General features: G+C 46.4%; 1 protein-coding gene across 1 annotated transcript in view; it reads right to left on the bottom strand.

Moving 5' to 3' along the window:
• pkd1l2 (polycystin 1 like 2) overlaps positions 1-20,152 on the bottom strand; it is a 124,230-nt gene that overhangs the window by 43,824 nt on the left and 60,254 nt on the right. The window contains exons 21-26 of the mRNA XM_033036508.1: positions 17,136-17,267; positions 14,395-14,623; positions 11,152-11,345; positions 8,899-9,129; positions 6,523-6,624; positions 4,000-4,178 (exon numbers count right to left, since the gene is read on the bottom strand). Coding sequence (XP_032892399.1) covers positions 4,000-4,178; positions 6,523-6,624; positions 8,899-9,129; positions 11,152-11,345; positions 14,395-14,623; positions 17,136-17,267 — 1,067 coding nt within the window. The remainder of the gene's footprint in view (positions 1-3,999; positions 4,179-6,522; positions 6,625-8,898; positions 9,130-11,151; positions 11,346-14,394; positions 14,624-17,135; positions 17,268-20,152) is intronic.

Below are 20,152 nucleotides of genomic sequence, written 5' to 3'. Positions count from 1 at the left end.
TACAACCCAGCAGTATAAACGTTGAATGCTCTAATTTTAAGTACCTTCTACTTACACCCCCCTTGCCCTTTCCTCCACCAAAATAATTTCACTCGTTCCACAGTTCGCAAGAATGGATTCCTCTTGAGATCACACGTTCCATAGCCCTGATTTGTCCTGGTCTATCTGAATAGACAATAGGTGCAGAAGTAGGCCATTCGGCCCTTCTAGCCAGCACCGCCATTCAATGTGATCATGGCTGATCATCCACAATCAGTACCCGTTCCTGCCTTCTCTCCATATCCCTTAATTCCGCTATCCCTAAGAGCTCTATCTAATTCTCTCTTGAAAGCATCCAGCCATCCAGCCTCCGCCACCCTCTGAGGCAGAGAATTTCACACACTCACAACTCTCTGCGTGAAAAAGGTTTTCCTCATCTGGGAACATGTTTCCTGCCTCTAGCGTGTCTGAACCCTTAATAATCTTATATGTTTCAATAAGATACCCTCTCATCCTTCTAAACTCCAGAGTATACAAACCCAGCCGCTCCAATCTATCAATATATGACAGTCCCGCCATCCCGGGAATTAACCTCGTGAACCTACGCTGCACTCCCTCAAGTTTGGAGACCAAAACGGCACACAATACTCCAGGTGTGATCTCACTAGGGCCCTGTACAACTACAGGAGGACCTCCCTTCTCCTATACTCAACTCAACTCGCCTCCAGTTCTCTCCCCCCCTCCACTCTTACTTTCAGAGTGAAGAAGGGTCCCAACCTGAAAGAACACCTATCCATTTATCTCCAGAGATGCTTTCTGACCCGCTGTATTACTCCATCACTTTGCGTCTTTCTTTTGTATAAACCAGCATCTGCAGTTCTTTATTTCGACATTCAGTGCAGTACTGAACACGTTATCCAGTAAACAATCTCTCACTCAATGTCAGCAAAGTGAAGAAGCTGCTCAATGGGCTTCAGGAAGCAGGGTGGAATACACGCCCCAGTCAATGGTGCTGAAGTGGAAACGATGCAGAGCTTCAGGTTTCGAGATGTGAACATCTCCAACAATTTGTTCTGGTCCTACCACATTGATGCGACAGACAGTAACAATGCCTCTACCTCCTCAAAAGACTAAAGAAATTTGACATATCTCCTATGGCTCATAGCAATTTCAACAGATGCGCCATAGACAGGCCTGGATCGCCTCAGCACAGAGGGAGAATAAGAAGGGAAGAGACAAAGACTTAAGACTTTTGCCTTCCATCACAGTGAGGAGTTTTCAACTCACTGTGGTGGATGTTAATTTGTGTATATTGTGTGTTTTTGTCATTTTTTACTATATGTAGGACTGCAAGGCAACGAAATTTCATTCAAACCGCAAGGTCTGAATGACAATAAAGGCTACTTTGACTACTTTTACTTTGACTTTGATAGAAAGCATCCTATAGATGCATCATTGCTTGCTATGACAACTGCTCTATTCAAGGCCACAATAAACTGCAAAGAGATATGAACACAGCTCAGATCTTCGTGCAAATCAGTCACCACCCCATCAACACCATCGACACCATGCCAATATAATCAAGGACCACTCACACACTGGTCATTCTCTCTTCTCCCCTCTCCCATTCAGCAATTGTCCCAAAAACCTGAATGCATGTACCACTGGCCCAAACATCTTCTTCTCAAGACTGCAAGAGACTTTGGAGAATTGTGGACATAGCCCAGACTATCGTGCAAATCACACCCCACTCCCTTGACGCTATCTATACTTTATGCTTCTTCCCTGCTATTATCATTCCTTTTGAACAGACCTCTCAGAAGCTAAGGATGTATTCCTGGTCTCCCCATCTACATTGTTGCAGCTGTTTTTTTTTTTTTTGTTTTTGTTTTTTTTTAATCAAAAATATTTATTCAAATATTAAAATTGTATTTACAATACAATAAAACAAAACACCACCATAATGCAAGATCAACAATTATGCTAATCAACTGCTAAACAACTATATTACAATCCTTGTCAAGGATACATTCAACCTCCCTCGGTGCCCAGCGGTCGCGGAACTCCCTCAGGGTGCCCTTAGACAGGGCGTATTCCCTTTCCATCCGCACCCGGGCACGGACGTATCCCCGGAAAAGGGGCAGGCAGCCGGCTCGGGTAGAGCCCTCCACCGTCTGGCGCCGTGACTCGCGGATGGCCAGCTTGGCCAGGCCCAGGAGCAACCCAACCAGCACATCTTCAGCCCTACCCTCTCCCCTACGCACAGGGTGTCCAAAGATGAGGATGGTGGGTGAAAAATGCAGCCAGAAGGCAAGGAGCAGCCCCTTTAGATATTCAAACAGTGGCTGCAGCCTCACGCACTCCATGCACACGTGGTACACAGACTCTTCCAGCCCGCAAAAGTGGCAGGCGGCTGGCGAGTCTGTGAACCGCGAGAGAAACAGGTTGCAGGGAACACCTCGGTGCAATACCCTCCACCCCAGGTCCCCAATGTAGAGGGGGAGAATCCCTGCGTAGAGGGACCCCCACCGGGGGCCCCCCTCGCGACCCCCACCGGGGGCCCCCCTCGCGACCGGAAGGGATTGTTGCAGCTGTTGGTCTTTTTCTATCTGCATTCCCCTGTAGCTGTAACACTATACCATGCACTCTGTTTATTTTCTCTTTTGTACTAATGATGTACCTGGTGCCTGAATGGAATGCAAATCAAAGTTTGCCACAGTATTTTGGTACAAAATTAGCTAATTCCAACAGCGGAAGGAAAGAGCTTTGGTTATCTGAAAATGTTCAAAATGCGTAAAGAACCAACTTGGCATTTCTTTCTTTTGTAAATAATGTCAAAGTGGGGTTTTCCTCATTTTGATTACAGTTTATCAACCTATTATTTTAACGTTCACGTGTGCCTCCAAGCTGTTTTGATCCACTAGTTATGCTAAATTATTTTTGTACAAGTATTAAGATGTTCCTTTCCCATTTCTATTTTATCCAGCATGTAAAGAAATCTATTTCATCTGAATTGCCTACTGTAGGTTACCAGGATAGAAACATAGAAAATAAGTGCAGGAGTAGGCCATTCGGTCCTTCGAGCCAGCACCGCCATTCAATATGATCATGGGTGATCATCCAAAATCAGTACCTCGTTCCTGCTTTCTCCCCATATCCCTTGATTCCGTTAGCCCTAAGAGCTATATCTAACTCTCTCTTGAATACACCCAGTGAATTGGCCTCCACTGCCTTCTGTGGGAGATAATTCCACAGATTCACAACTCTCTGACTGAAAAAGTTTTTCCTTATCTCAGTCCTAAATGGCCCACCCCTTATTCTTAAACTGTGGCCCCTGGTTTTGGAGTCCTCCAACATCAGGAACATTTTTCCTGCATCTAGCCTGTCCAATCCCTTAAGAATTTTATATGTTTCTATAAGATCTCCTCTCATCCTTCTAAATTCCAGTGAATATGCTCTAAGCCCAGTCGATCCATTCTTTCATCATATGTCAGTCCCGCCATCCTGGGAATTAATCTGGTGAATCTACACTGCACTCCCTCAATAGCAAGATTAAGAGACCAAAAGTGCACACAATACTCCAGGTGTGGTCTCACCAGGGCCCCGTACAACTGCAGTAGGACCTCCTTGCTCCTATAGGGATGACAGATGGCACAATGGGCTAAGTGTTCGGCTGGCAACCGGAAGGTAGCCGGTTCGAATCCCGCTTGGAGTGCATACTGTCGTTGTGTCCTTGGGCAAGACACTTCACCCACCTTTGCCTGTGTGTGAATGTGTGTGAGTGATTGGTGGTGGTCGGAGGGGCCGTAGGCGCAGATTGGCAGCCACGCTTCCGTCAGTCTGCCCCAGGGCAGCTGTGGCTACAGAAGTAGCTTACCACCACCGAGTGTGACTGAGGAGTGAATGAATAATGCGATGTAAAGCGCCTTGAGTATTAGAAAGGCGCTATATAAATCCCATCCATTATTATTATTATTATACTCAAGGAGTATATGAGCAAGGAGCAATACTCAAGGTTACCAGGATGGGTTGGATCCCGAGTTGTCATGCCACAATCGAATGCTTTGAAGATCCCCAAGGGGGAATAAGGTTGTTAGCAGATATCCATCCACCCCTCCTCTCTCAAATGTAGGTTTCCCGACGTCTGTAAGGAAATGGGGGTCACTCTCTCGCTCTGAGCCGTGCAGCGTTATTGTCACCTGAATAAGAAGAATATCAAAATATAATCGATTGACAAAATACATTTACACAAGCTCATGGTGTGTTAAATTAGGAGGCTGGTTATTTTAAAATTTATATGATTCATCTTCCAACAAATTTGGAACATTCAAAACTAAATTATTTTTAAAGAGGACATAAAACCTTCATGTTCCCTTCCTCTTATTGCTATAGACTGAAGAAAAAAAAACAATTTTATCATCTATCATGAGCACATGCAACATGTAACTAACCGCTAGTGTATTCTAAAACAATTGCACTTTATGCCATTACTTTGTGGCAATCATTTTCTTTGTCTCATCTCATCAGTTTCGGAAGCATCATGATATAACAACTTAAGGTGAATACCAAGGTAAGACAAAGCTTCCACATCATTTTACTGCAGTGTACATATATTTCTGCTTAAACTAAAACCAATATCTGTTGGTTGCTTCATAGGAGAAGGCTGCAGTTTTAAACTTTTATATTATTTTCGACCTCAAAGGAAATAAAATTCAGGACACTTTAACTTCTTTTTCACACCTAGGGTGGTGGGTATATGGAGCGAGCTGCCAGAGAGGGCAGTGGAGGCAGCTACTATAACAACCTTCATAAGACGTTTGGACGGGAACCTGGACAAGAACGGTTTTTGTTGGCATGGACAAGTTGGGTCAAAGGCTATGACTCTTTGACAGTGGAAAGCTTTGTTTTGCATGCTACCCAATTAGATCAGATCATACTATATAATAAAGTCCATCTTGTACAATATAGTGCAAAGAGAAAGATACAGAGTGCAGAATCTCATTCTCAGCATTGTAGTGCATCAGTTCCATAGACAATGTCCGCAATGGAGTGGAGGTGAATCAAACAGTACCTAGCCTACAGAAGGACCGTTCAGAAGCCTGAGTGGCGGCGCTGTTAACAGCTGTGGCTCGCCTGCAGTCCGCCTGTCTCTACTTTTTTCTGTTGTTTTTTTTGTCTTGTTTTGGTTAAGTTTTAGTTTGTTGGGTTGTGTTAGAGGGGGGGTGAAACATGTTCTCTGTCTCCTCCTTCGGGGGAATGCGACTTTTTCGTGTCGTATCCCCCTTCTCTGCCTCCGTCTGCGCTGAGGCCTAATGGCGGAGCTGGCGGCCTCCAACCTGCGACCGACCACGAGGCTCCGGAGGCAGAGCCAGCCAGGACTTACCAACGAGAGGCTGGCCATCTTCGGGGCTAAGGCAGCAGTGGCCCGACTTGCTGGTGCGGCGTTCTGGCTTACGGCGGCGGCCTTGAGCTGATGCAGCGGGGCTCGGACCTGAGACTGCGGGACCTGAAGCGGCGACTGCGGGACCCGGAGCTGGGGCAACGGCCTGGAGCGGAGACTGCGGGACCCGGAGCTGGGGCAGCGGCCCGGAACGGAGACTGCGGAAGCTGGGGCGGCGGCCTGGAGCTGGGGTGGCGGCCCGGAGCGGAGACTGCGGGACGGAGCTGGGGCAGTGGCCCAGAGCTGGGGCGGCGGCCCGGAGCTGGGGCGGCGGCCTGGAGCTGGGGCGGCGGCCCGGAGCGGAGACTGCGGGACCTGGAGCTGGGGCAGTGGCCCAGAGCTGGGGCGGCGGCCCGGAGCGGAGACTGCGGGACCTGGAGCTGGGGCGGCGGCCCGGAGCTGGGGCGGCGGCCCGGAGCTGATGCTGTGGCGGGCCGTCTCGGAGCGGAGACGGCGTTCCGGCTTTCGGCGGCGGCGACATCACCACGGAGGTCCGCTGGACTGGAGAGCGGCATCTTTGGCCTGGATCGATCGCCTCAGCGCAGAGGGAGAACAAGGAGGGAAGAGACGGAGACTAAGACTTTGCCTCCATCACAGTGAGGATGTGCTTGGTGAACTCACTGTGGTGGATGTTTAATTTATGTTTATTGTATGTTTTGTTTTTATTGATTCTGTGTATGACTGCAGGCAACATAATTTCGTTCAGACCGAAAGGTCTGAATGACAATAAAGGATCGATCTATCTATCTATCTATCTATCTATCTATCTATCTATCTATCTATCTATCTATCTATCTATCTATCTATCTATCTATCTATCTATCTATCTATCTATCTATCTATCTATCTATCTATCTATCTATCTATCTATCTATCTATCTATCTATCTATCTATCTATCTATCTATCTATCTATCTATCTATCTATCTATCTATCTATCTATCTATCTATCTATCTATCTATCTATCTATCTATCTATCTATCTGATAGCCTGGTGGCACAGGCTTTCAAGTTTCTGTATCTTCTGCCTGACAAGAGTGAGGAGAAGAAGGGATGACTGGGGTGAGACTAAATAGTACACTAAAATCTAAACAACAACAAACCTTTGAAGTGGTAGCAGCTCCTCTACGATGTCCTGTAAAAATTGTCACCAAGTAGCGATACTGGGCAAATGGATCATTATCAGCAAGCAGTGTTATTTTCACCTGTGTTTTTTATTAAGGATGAAGAAAAAGACAATGATCTCAACAGACCTTGCTGTACACATGATTCACTTTAAAGTAAAATATCTTTAACATGATGATATATGATGAAAGAATGGATCGACAGGGCTTATATTCGCTGGAATTGATGAGAGGATATCTTAGAGAAACATATACAATTCTTTAGGGATTGGACAGGCGGGATGCAGGAAATTTTTTCCCGATGTTGGGGGAGCCCAGAACCAGGGGTTACAGTTTAAGAATAAAGGGTAGGCCATTTAGGACTGAGATGAAGAAAAACGTTTTCATCCGGACAGTTGTGAAACTGTGGGATTATCTGCCAGTGATGGCAGTGGAGGCCAATTCACTGCATGTTTTCAAGCGAGAGTTAGATATAGCTCTTATGGCTAACGGAATCAAGGGGATATGGGGAAAAGCAGGAACAGAGTATTGATTTGGAATGGCCTACTCCAGCACCTATTTTCTATGTTTCTAAGTATATTAATGTCTAAGAAGGAACTGCAGATGCTGGAAAATCGAAGGTACACAAAAATGCTGGAGAAACTCAGCGGGTGCAGCAGCATCTATGGAGCGAAGGAAATAGGCAACGTTTCGGGCGAGTCTGAAGAAAGGGTTTCGGCCCGAAACTTTGCCTATTTCCTTCGCTCCATAGATGCTGCTGCACCCGCTGAGTTTCTCCAGCATTTTTGTGTACCTTATATTAATGTCTACTTTAGGCAGGTCAAGAATCAGACCATTTGCAAGTGGAGAATGACCAATTCCTCCAGGTCTTGTGCTATTGTGTTGTTTTTGCCGTGTGCTTCTGGTAACATTCTTCAATGTTTCTAATATAGTTAACAGGAGCGTGTGACAGTGATTCGTGTAAAAATGCTGTAACCACCAGAGTTGACCTCAGATGATACAATTAAACCTTCCAGAATAAATGTCATAAAGGCCGGAGATTGTTTGCTATTTAAAACATGTAAGGAGTTGCACCTTTAAACTAATCGGTGTTTATCCCTAGTTGCCATTAGACTTTATTACTTGCTAGGGCATTTCAAACAGTAAGTATGAGTTAACCAGATGGTGGGTTCAGAGTCCATATAGGCCAGACCAGCTGAGGAAGGAATGTTCCTCCCTTAGGTGTTAAAGTATCAAACAACGAGGTGTTAGTTTCTTGGTCACCATTAGTGATGCCAACTTTTTACTCCCTGAATATGGCTTCATGGGTAGACGGGGCAGTGAAAAAGGGTTATGGCACTCTGGACAGCCAGGGAACTAGTTGGAACATTATGTTACAGTTGTACAAGATATTGGTGAGGTTGTATTGGAATACGGCGCGCAGTTTTGGTCAACCTACTATGGGAAAATTGTAAGAATGTTGTCAGAATTTGAGGGCCTGAGCTATAGGGAGAGGTTGAAAAGACTAGGAGTTTATTCCTGGGAGCACAGGAGACAAAAGAGTGACGTCAAATAGGTATATAAAATAACATGGGCCATAGATAGGGTAAATACAGATAGTTTTCTCCCCATTTTTGGAGAATCAAGAACTAGAGAGCATAGATTTAAGGTGTGAGGGGAAAGATTTGATAGCCAAGAAGTAGCATTTTCACACAGCTGGTTATGTGGAATGAGCTGCTAGAGGGAGTAGTTGAGGCAGGTATAACAACAACACTTACAAGACATTTGGGCAGGTATATCTGGATGGGAACATTTGAAGGGAGGTGGGTCAAATGGATTAGCTTAGATGTGGTATCTTAGATGCCATAAATGAGTTTAGTTTAGTTTTGTTTAGAGATACAGCGCGGAAACAGGCCCTTTGGCCCACGGGGTCCACGCCGACCAACTATTAACACTCTCCTACACACACTATGGACAATTTGTACACTTACCAAGCCAATTTACCTACAGACCTGTACCTCTTTGGAGTATGGGAGGAAACCGAAGATCTCGGAGCTAACCCATGCAGGTCACGGGGAGAATTTACAAACTATACAGACAGCACCCGTAGTCAGGATTGAAGCTGGTTCTTAGCAACTCTACCGCTGCGCACTGTGCCGTGATATTCTTGTTTTGCATACAGTTGTACAGTTCAGAAACAATCAAACTATACATTAGACACAATCAGAGTGTACAACAGTGCAAGATAGTAGATTACAATGAGGCCGTATACAAGAGTATACTAGCGCCCACTTGTGCTCTACAAGTTTAGAGTAGTTAAAAATGTCAGAGTCTTAACTTGGCCAGAAAGGCCCATTGTCGTAATTGATGACTCACTTTGGTCACATCCTGCTGATCTTTGCTTCTCGCCCAAGCCACAGCGAGGATATAGAGGCCAAAAACGCAGGCAACAGTGGTAACAACAATCGGGTTATCCACAAAAGTGGCAAAAAGTTCTACTGTCTTGCTGACATCCACCACATTGGGCATGACAAAGAAGGAGCTGCTGAAGAAGGTGAGATGGTTGCACAAGCATTGAGTGCTGTTGAGAGTAGTTAGAGGGCCCACCTGAAACATAAAGCAGTAAAATGCACAATCATGTGCTCACACACATGTATTTCCCCATTGCAATTGTAGTGTCCTAACACCATTGTGAAAGGAAGAGATTGCAAAAGAATTAGATACTGCAGATAAGCAATTTATTTTGTCATTTTGTTTCCAAGCATTCAGTTTTAACACACTATTTTTGAAAGCATCTGCATAGCTAATCTGATGACAATTATTATACAGAATATAAAAAATCAAAATCATTCAGATGCCAGACAATGTAACAGCTAAATCAACAAATGTTGAGAATAGTGAGGGTGACAAGGATCTTAAAAAAGACACAAGATGAACTTTCTTTCATGAGATAAAGATGTTATGATAGAATCTTATTACACCAGGATATTAAGATTTATTAGACCAAGGGGGACCCGTTGGGCCCCGTCCCCTCAACCAGTGGTTGCGGGGGGAGGGGGGGGGGGGGGGGGGTGGGCGGCCTGGGCTTCACTTCACACATGCACTATCCAACCCTCACACACACACAGACTCTAACCACCCCCACGCCCACACTAACCACCCCGCTTGATATTATATTAATATTATTAATTCGCTCCTTTTATCCCATCGGGGTAAAAGTACAGGGGGTGACATCACTCGCAGCGTGCGGGGAGTGGGACTGCCTGTTCAGCGGCTTCAATCCAGAGCCCGGGGGGGTCATCACAGGAGAGGGCTGCTTCCCGATCGCAATGCTCCCGGCTGGGGGCTGGCGGCTCCAGGTACCGCCTACCGGGGGGGGGGGGGGGGGGGGAGGGGTGGGGGTGACACACACACACACACACACACACACACACACACACACACACACACGCACACGCACACGCACACGGGGTTTCTGGGGGAGGGGGTGTGGGGGAGGGGCTGTGGGGGAAGGGGGGTGTGGAGAAGGGGGGTGTGTGGGGGAGGATAAATTATGTAATGTGCATTTTCACAAATATCATTGCCGTCAAGAACTAGTACATTCTGTCTTTCAATCAATGAATGCTATTTGTCAGCATACGGGCAGTTTCCTTACTTCAAGTGGTTTTGTCAATGTCACAAGAACTACTACAATAAGAGAAGAATCAGTCAGGATCATGCAACTCTTGCATCTCAAGACCAAGAGGATTCACTCCACAGATGCTGCTCGGCCCACTGAGTTTCCCAGCAGTTTATTATTTTTTCCAGATTCCCGCAGTCTCTTGGGTCTTTACTGGACTGATTGATGGCATAAAATGGCTATATGATGATGGAAGATTGAAAAGATTGTGCCCATACTCTCTAGGAGAGCTTTAGGAGAATGAGGTGACTTTTTTGAAACAAAAGATTTTGAGGGGCTTGACAAGGTCACTACTGAGAGAAATCTAGATGCGGGGACATCATTTCAGAAAGAAGTGGTGTCCATTTACGATGGGGATGAGGAGAATTCATTTCACCCAGGGGTTAATTGACTCTTTGAAATTCTCCAACCCAGGGAGCTGTGAACTCTAAGTCTTTAGTTTAGTTTAGTTCAGGGATACTGCATGCAAACAGGCCCTTCTGCATACTGAGTTCAAGCCAACCAACACTAGTTCTATCCTCCACACTAGGGACAATTTACAGAAGCCAATTAAACTCCAAACCAGCTCGTCTTAGGAGCGTGGGAGGAAACCGGAGCACCTGGAGAAAACCCATGCCGTCACAGTGAGAACGTGCACACTCCGTACAGACAGCACTCATAGTCAGGATCAAACCCAGGTCTCTGGCACCGTAAGGCAGCAGCTCTACTGCTGCACCTCCATGCTGTTATTGAATATCTTCAAGGCTGTAGTAGAGAGATTTCTTGGCCACGGGCAGGTAAAGGTTAGGGGGATCAGACAGGAATGTGGAGCAAAGACCAAGGGGTGGACCAGACATGATCTTACTGAATATCAGAACAAGCTGAGGGTCTCAGCTTCCAGAGTTCCATATTTCACCAGAGTCCCATAGCCCTGACCTCCTGATTACACAATACAACGCAAAGGTACTCACCAAACACCCAGATGAATTCCAGTTGCTGTTAACTTCATCCCAGTAAACACACTGGGATACAAACGACGTGAAGGCCACAGTTGTGTTCATCAGTTGTGAAGAGTTTAGATCTGGGATAGGCTTCATGGCTAAGTAGTAAATACCTGCTCCATACATCAACTCATCAAGAGGAACAAGCCAGGTGTATCTTGCAGCTTATTGGAAAGGACAGAAGATAATAGGAATGCTTTACAGACCAGCACTTTTCACCAACAAAAAAAAGGATCAAAAATCTGAAGAACAATCTTCTAAAGGAAATCAACATGTCAGGCAGCATCTGTGGAAGGAAATGGACAGGCAACATTTTGGGTTAGGACCCTTCATCAGTCCCAACTCAAAACGTCATCATTTCCCTCCACAGATGCTTCCAGACCACTGAGTTCCTCCGGCACTTTCTATTTTGCTGAAGATTCTAGCATCTGCATTTCCTCGTGTCTCCATTGAAGAACATTCTTGTTGAATAAATCTGAGATTATTCTTTAAATATGTAAATTTACAAGTTGCAGTGTATGGGCATGCTTTCCTAACTGCATTTTCATGCTGAGCTGCCGACTAGATGGGAGAGTGAGGTGCTTGCTTTACAAGAATGTAGTAATATCAAAGATTCAGTTCGTGGAAGAGACAAAAGATCCAATATATGTAAGTGTGCTATATTGTACCCAAATACATCAGAATAGATGCAAATGAACACAACAAAGTAGTGCATTGAACTTCCAAAATTAATCTACTAGGTGAGAAAGCAATGTGAGAGGGGCTAAGTTAAAAATTCACGGTGTACATTATCAAACTCAGAGCAGGCAGAACTAAATTAGTTCCTTTTAGTCATGTGAGTAATTGAACCACACAAAAGCTCATCAGTGCATTGTTAAGGGGCTGTCCCACTGCGGCGACCTAATCCGCGAATTCAGAAGACTGTCTTCGACCTTCAAGCTCGAAGGCACTCGTCTGAAAAACCTCGCTGGATCGACCATCAGCAATGAAACCGTGAACAGGAACAAACGAACAAACAAACAAACAAACACAAACAGGAAGGTAAAAGACGGCTGCACAGTGTTCGGTAAGTCCTTTAGAGGGCGTGGGGGGGGGGGGGGGGAGAGAAGGAGAGAGAAGGGGAGAGAAGGGGAGAGAAGGGGAGAGAAGGGGAGAGAAGGGGAGAGAAGGGGAGAGAAGGGGAGAGAAGGGGAGAAAAGGAGAGAGAAGGAGAGAGAAGGGGAGAGAAGGGGGGGAGAAGGGGGGGAGAAGGGGGGGAGAAGGGGGGGAGGAGAAGGAGTGTGACACTTTTAAGAAGCCAGACAATTATGTTTAGCGGGCATTGAACCTACTGGTCGGTTTTCCTTGGTCCTGAAAACTCCAATGAGCCAATTAATATGCCCAGTCAGCGAAGGAGATTGCCTACGGTTGCCCTCGACTGCCTGTAACTACATAGCAACCCCACTCCACTGCACTACGAGTTCAAAAGAACCATGCCGACCAATTTTTACTCGTGGAAAAATCTTCAACATGCTGAGAAGCTTTCGTCGACTAAACTGAGGCCGCGAGTATGCGGGGGAACTTCCCTCGAGCATGAAGGAGAGTTGCAGTGACCTCATAGGACCTCCTAGGACCACGTGTCGACCATGCTGCGAGTTTGAGTCGAGGGCAAACTTTTCTAAACTCGCAGATTAGGTCGTCGCAGTGGGACAGCCCCTTCAGTGAGACCTAGATTTACAGTCTTTGGAGAAGCTGAAAAAAAGTTTTAAAACCAACAACATCATATGAAAACTGACAATCCAAAATACAATTGAGAAATGGCCTGAATAAAGGGTCCATATCCAGGCCACTGTTTCAAGGCGACTCTAAAGGATATATTTATACAGACTGTGACTGGTTACAATTACAAATATCATTCATTTTGTTTAGACTAAACTAAACTTAAAATACCAATTACTTATTTTCATAATATCCAAACCAGTAAGTGCTTTGAAGAATGGAATGTCCTGCTATGCCTATAAATCACAAGCATAAATAACTAATGTTGAGCTTAGTCTAGAACTAATGGAGTAACTCAGCAGGACAGGCAGCATCTCTGCAGAGAAGGAATGGGTGAGGTTTCGGGTCGAGACCCTTCTTCAGACTAGTCAGAGGAAAGGGAAATGAGAGATATAGACGATGATGTAGAGAGATAAAGAACACTTTTTTTGTGTCTATCTTTGGTTTAAACCAGCATCTGCAGTTCCTTCCGACACATCATGTTTATCTTAGCTGGACAAGCTATGCTGAATCCGAAACACTATTGATGGGATATGGCTCCTGAATTTTAATTTCCATTTACAAGATGGTTGCATAGATTTTAGGGGACTCTATATTTATTTTCAGAAGGATTGCATTGCATAAACTAAATGGTTATGTATAAGATTTACAAATCTGGATATGGGACCATTTGAGATGGCATGGATGTGGGCATTTGGAACACAAGTAGCGATGGAAATGAGTTTAGATCAAGAGGGACCTCATTGAAATTTACAGAATAGTGAAAGGCCTGGATAGTGAATGTGGAGAGGATATTTCCACTGGTCCTACAGTCTAGACCAGCCATAGCCTCAGAATAAAGGGACGTACCTTTCTTTACAAAAGAGAGAGGGGAGAGAGAGGGGAGAGAGAGGGGGGAGAGAGTGAGGAGAGAGTGAAGAGAGAGGGGGGGGGGAGAGGAGGGGAAAGAGGGTGGAGGGAGAAAGAGGGGGAAGAGAGAGGGGGAGAGAGGTAGGGGAGAGAGGGAGGGGGGAGAGAGAGAGGGGGGAGAGAGAGGGGGAAGAGAGAGGGGGGAGAGAGGAGAGAGAGGGGGGGGGGGTGGGTGATAGAGAGAGAGAGGGGAGAGAGGATGAGAGAGAGGGGGGAGGGAGAGTGGAGAGAGAGAGGGGAGAGAGAGGAGGGAGGGGGAGAGTGAGAGAGAGAGAGAGGGGAAAGAGGAGAAAGAGAAAGAGAGAAACAAGAGAAAGAGAGATAATGGTGGGGGTTGAGGGCAGGTGGGAGAGAGACAATGAGAGAGCAATGGAAATGGAACTAAAGAGTGGGCTGAGCTATGAGTCAATTGGCAGGTCTGCTTCTGTGATGGAAATTATTTAATGACAATATCTCCACACGTGGAGCTGCAGGAACAATGAAGGTCGTCATTAATATTCTTCCTGGTGGTGTTTCCCCCTTGCCGGGGGCTTGCCTTGCTCTTACCTCCAGTGTACTTTGTATTAGGTAGCTGTGTGGAAACTAGGAAACTGGTGTCATTAGGCTCAGTGGCATAGCTCAAGTAGAGGAGCAGTGGTACATCTTGCTCAGTCTCCAGATAAAACCCAAGGGTGCCGCTCTCTGCAGTAACATTCACTTGCATGGTGCTCAGCTCATTTTCCAACTTGAATTCAGTGCGATTCTCAGGAGTCACATCATATCTAGGAAGTATTATCTGTGACAGAAACAGGCTAATGTTAGAATTGAAAACTGCAAGTTGTCAAAGGATTATTTTAACAGTTTTGATTGACTGAAAGATGAACAGAAACAGGCCCTTCAGCCCATACCAACTATCGGTCACCTGCTCACACAAGTTCTATGCTATCCCACTTTTGCATCCACTCCCTACACGCCAGCAGCAGCTTGCGGAGGACAATTATCCTACAAACCTGCACGACTTTGGGATGCGGAAGGAAACCAGAGCTCCCGAAGAAAATCTACATGGTCACAGGGAGAACGTTCAAACTCAGCACAGGCAGCACCAGAAGTCAGGATCAAACCCAGGACTCTGGCTCTGAGAGGCAGCAACTCTACCAGCGGTACTAATGTGCTGCCTCTTATTACATTCGATGATAGGAAAAGACTATGAGTAACACATTTGGAATTTGGCATTTCTATGTTGTCCTCTAGGTAACAACATAACAAACCTGGTGGCGCCAGCTGTGGCTGCTTCGCCAACAGTCTGTCTGTCCTTTCCTTCGCGTTTTAATAGTACGTGTTATTTTTATTTTTTAAGTGTTCTTTAGCTTGTTTTATGTGCGGGATTTTGAGAGCTCCACCTGCGGACTTCCCATTGTGGAGCCAGGGGTCGACTGCAGAGCTACAACCTGTCAGTCTGCCCTCTGCTCATTCTCATCCACTTCACCTCCCAGTACTTTTCCACCGGTCCATCCTTCTCCTCGCCTGCCACTCCCCTCTCGTCAGCCCAACACTCCTCACCTGTTGCACTCAGTTGCCTCTGATCACCAATTAACCCGGTATATAGACTCTCCTCACCGTTCACACAGTGCCAGATTGTTCTCAGCATTCATGCAAGACTCTCCAGCGATTTCCCGACTGCCTACACGGATTCGAACTTTCGCTCAATCCTTAGCCTCTGTGCGAGTACGGTGTACCCATTCCTGTGTTACTACTCTGTGTTACAGTATCGTAATAAAGTTCATTACCAACTATACCTGCCTGATTCTGTGCTGCTATTGGGTCCAAGCTATACCCGTTACACAACCATGGGTGCTTGCGAACTTAACATCATGGAGCCCGCGGTCTCTGGTCAGAGACCGACTTCGGGGACACCAAGCCGCAGGAGTTTCGACTGCCCGGTGCGGGAGTTTCGACCGCCCCGCGTGGAAGTTTCGATCACCCCGACGCCGGAGTTTCGAACTCCCTGACGCAGGAGTTTCGAACTCCCCAACGCAGGAGTTACGATCGCCCTGATGCGGGGGGCTACGACCACCGGCTGTGGGAGCTTCGACAGCCCCAACCGTGGGAGAATAAAGAGGGAGAAGATTAGACTTTATGGCCTTCCATCACAGTGAGGAATGTAGGGAATCCGCTGTGGTGGATGTTTATGTTAACCTTTATGTAGTTGTGTGACTTGTTGCTATTTTTTCCCTATGGCTGTGTGGTAATTTGCATATCACTGAACCTTAATTGGTGCATGTGAGTGACAATAAAAGACCTTTGAAACCTTTGAAAATAAAGACACAACTCAGCGGGTCAGGCAGCATCTCTGGACAGGCACGGAAATCGCTTTCAAAATATGGGGGGGACCGGGGGGCAGGGGGGACACAATCTCTTGGCGGCCGCGAGCGCATGCGCACACTCACTCACACACACACACAGGGACTAACTTTACTGAACGTTTTCCGTTACAATATTTAATAGGTAAAAGAATATATGTGTGTTATGATTGTGTTTATAGTTTGTTTGGTTGTTTGTTTGTTTGTCTTTTTGTACAAAGTCCGCGAGCATTGCCACTTTTCATTTCATTGCACATCTCGTATGTGTATGTGACGAATAAACTTGACTTCACACACACACACACACACACACGCGCGAGGCTTCGGAAGCTCAATCCAGCGCTAAATGCAGCTGAACTGCCTGTCTCACCGGGTTAACCTACAGCCCTGCCTGGACTGACGGGACACCAGCCTGGAGTCGTGAAGCTAGCGCTGCTTCTACACGCTGGCTGTAAACCTGGGCCATATTTCCTATAAGTCCAGGCAAGGCTGTAGGTTAACCCGGCGGGACAGGCAGAGTTGAGCTGGGTTTAGCGCTGCTTCTCTGCGCTGGCTGTGGGCCTGGGGGCACAGCTCCCGTCTGACTCCCAACGTCTCTGGCCACCCCTGGGGGGGCACTCGGGTGAGGACGGGGATGGTCCAGTGGCGGTTCGGCAGCAATTGCAGTGCTGGCTGCAGATAAGGCGCAGGTCTGTGTCCAGGGTTGCCGAGAGTGTTTTGGCACGTCTCCCTCCTCCAATCACCGCGCTCTATCCTCAGTCCCACACCTCCGCCTCTGACCGACAACTAACTCCTCCAATGATCGCGCTGAATCATCATGTCCCGCCCCCATTGCCTGCTGACCGACGTCTCTCTCATCCAATCGGCGCCCTCGATCAGCAGTCCCAATGGGGGGGGGGAGATCGGCTTCATCATGGTGAAGGTCAGGGACACAGTTTGTGGATTTACCTCAATGTGCTCCAACAGGTCCCTGACAGGATGGACAGTGCCATTCGACGATGTCAGAACCAGGCCGCTCACTGCTCCAGAGACCTCATTCTTCCTCGTCCATGCGAAGGGGTTCACCGAAAAGCTCACCATCTGCTCAAAAGGGAAACTATGGTACTTTATACGTTTAATTTATTATTAAAGCTGCTGAAACAAATGCAATCGCTGAATGAAACATTCTGGAAAAATAGAGGGAGGAGTCTTGCACTTGCTCATCAATCCGGTGACTTGGTCTCTTTCACTAAATTGGGATTTCTTCCTTATCCTAAACTCATTTACTTACTTGCTGTTTCTCAGAGGGGAAAGATTTAATTGGAACCTGAGGGGCAACTTTTTCACTTAGTGCATGTTGGGTGTATGGAACAAGCTGCCAGAGGAGGTTGAGGCAGGCACTTTAACAGGGTTTAAAAGACATTTGGACAGCTACATGGATAGGAAAGGTTTAGAGGGATTCAGATCAAATGCGGACAAATAGAACTAACTTAGATAGGACATATTGGTCGGCACGGACGAGTTGGGCCAAAGGGCCTGCTCCCATGCTGTATTTCCTCTTTATGGTCAGCTGTAAGTCATCATTTGGCCACTTGTCACTGGTCCATCTTTCAAAGTATGTTTGTAGACTTGCTTTAGTCGTTGCTCAGTCAGTGACAATTGACCAAGAGAATAGAGATAAAGTTGCAATGGAAAAATTGCGTTCACTACCAACAATTGTTGATTCATATGGTAGTTTAGTTTAATTTAGAGATACAGTGTGGAAACAGACCCTTCGGCCCACCGAGTCCATATTGACCAGCGATCCCCGCACATTAACACTATCCCACACACACTATGGACAATTTACATTTACACCAAGCTAATTAACCTACAAACTTGTATGTCTTTGAAATGTGGGAGGAAACCGTAACACCCGGGGATAACCCACGCGTCACGGGGAGAACGTAGAAGTTCTGTACAGATAGCACCTGTAGTCGGGATAGAACCTGGGCCACTGTAAGTGCTGTAAGGCAGCAGCTCTACTGCTGCGCCACCATGACGCCCCTTGTAATCTGGACAAACATTGGTTATTATAGCTTTCTTTGATTCACAATCACACCATGAGAGCTAAATCTCCCGTCTTTGGTGCAATTAAACGTACACAATCGCTAGATGAGGCAAGAATTTGGAGTAATAAAATATAGAAGATAGAAGAGTACAATACAGGAACAGGCCCGAGAGCCCACAATGTCGGTGCTGAACTAAATGCTAAAATAAACTAATCTCATCTGTCTCCACATAATCCATTTCCCTCCACTCTCTGCGTATCCATATACATATCCAAAAGCTTCTTAAATGCCAAGATTGTACATGTCTCCACCGCCACTCCTGGCAGTGTGTTCCAGGCACTCGATATCCTCTGTAAAAAACTTGCCCTGCACATCTCCTTTACACTTTGCCCCACTCACTGTAGACCTATATCCTCTGGTCTTTGGCATTTCCACTCTGGGCAAAAGGTTCTGACTGTTTACCCTATCTCTGCCTTTCATCGTTTTATGTACTTCAACCACCGGGTGGCGCCCGCAATGGCCGCCTCGCCAACAATCTGTCTCGTCCCTTCCTCCTTTGTTGATTTTTAATATATGTTAAATGTATGTTTTAGTGTTCTATAGCTTGTTTTATGTGGGGGTTGGGGGGGAAACTTTTTTTAATCTCTTAACTTGACAGAGATGCGATTTTTTTTACCGTATCGTATCTCCGTCCGCACTGCGGCCTAATATCGAGGAGCTGGCAGCCTCTGCTGGGGACCGACTTCGGCAGCTCCAAGCCACAGGAGCTTCGACCACCCCGATTGCGGGAGCTTCGATCGCTCTGTCGCGGGGGCTTCGATCACCGGATGCGGGAGCTTCGTCCTGCAAACTGCAAATGGTTCGACCGCCCCGACCGCGGGAGAATAAAGAGGAAGAAGATTAGACTTTACTGCCTTCCATCACAGTGAGGAATGTGGGGAATCCACTGTGGTGGATGTTTATGTTAACATTCAGGTAGTTGTGTGTCTTGGTGCTTTTTTCAATATGGCTGCATGGTAATTCGAGTTTCACTGTACCTTAATTGATACACGTGACAATAAACTAACCTTTGAACCTTAACATTCCAACAAAAGTTCTAGATATGAAACGATCTATCATACGATTGGCTTTCAAGATAGCATTAATCTTATCTTCAACAAGTTTCAGCCAATTAATATTTATCTTCAGACCAAGAGATACCATCTTGGCTCATATGAAGTTGCACTTTATTGTTTATTGTCACATGTACCAATTAAAGTACAGTGAAATTCAAATGACCATACAGCCATAGTAAAAAAGACACACAACTACTTAAAGGTTAACATAAACACCCACTACAGCGGATTCCCCACGTTCCTCACTGTGATGGAAGGCATCCTTCCTCTTTATTCTCCCGCGGTCGGGGCAGTTGAACCATCCGCAGCCGGCGGTCGAAGCCTCCGTGTCGGGGCGACTGAAGCTCCCGCGTCGGGGCGGTCGAAACGCCTGCGGCTTGGAGTCCCCGATATCGGTCTCTAACCAGAGACTGGGGCTCCGCAATGTTAAAGTCCTGCACGCTTCCACAATTGGAGCCCCAAAGACGCCCTCGACAGGGATTGCGAGCTCCGTGATGGTATGTCCACAGGGTTCCGTGATGGAGCACCTGGTCGATCTCCAGCAGAGGCCACCAACTCCACGATGTTAGGCCGCAGTGCGGACGGAGATACGATATGGAAAAAATCGCATCTCCGTCGAGGTAAGAGATTCAAAAAAGTTTCCTCCAACTACCCCCCCACCCCCCACAAAAACAAGCTAAAAAACACCAGATCGTGCTTCAATTTTTGACAACCATCTTCAACACCACCCATTTTTGGTCATTTGCAAATTTGCAAACCATGTTCTCATCCAAATCATTGACAGAGATGTCACTCAAACAGGCAGCTTGTGTTATTTTGC

The sequence above is a fragment of the Amblyraja radiata genome, chromosome 17 (genome assembly GCF_010909765.2).
Source record: "Amblyraja radiata isolate CabotCenter1 chromosome 17, sAmbRad1.1.pri, whole genome shotgun sequence".
Classification (NCBI taxonomy): Eukaryota; Metazoa; Chordata; class Chondrichthyes; order Rajiformes; family Rajidae; genus Amblyraja; species Amblyraja radiata.
The sequence above is the reverse complement of the archived record's forward strand: the minus strand, read 5'-3'. Positions and strand labels throughout refer to the sequence as shown.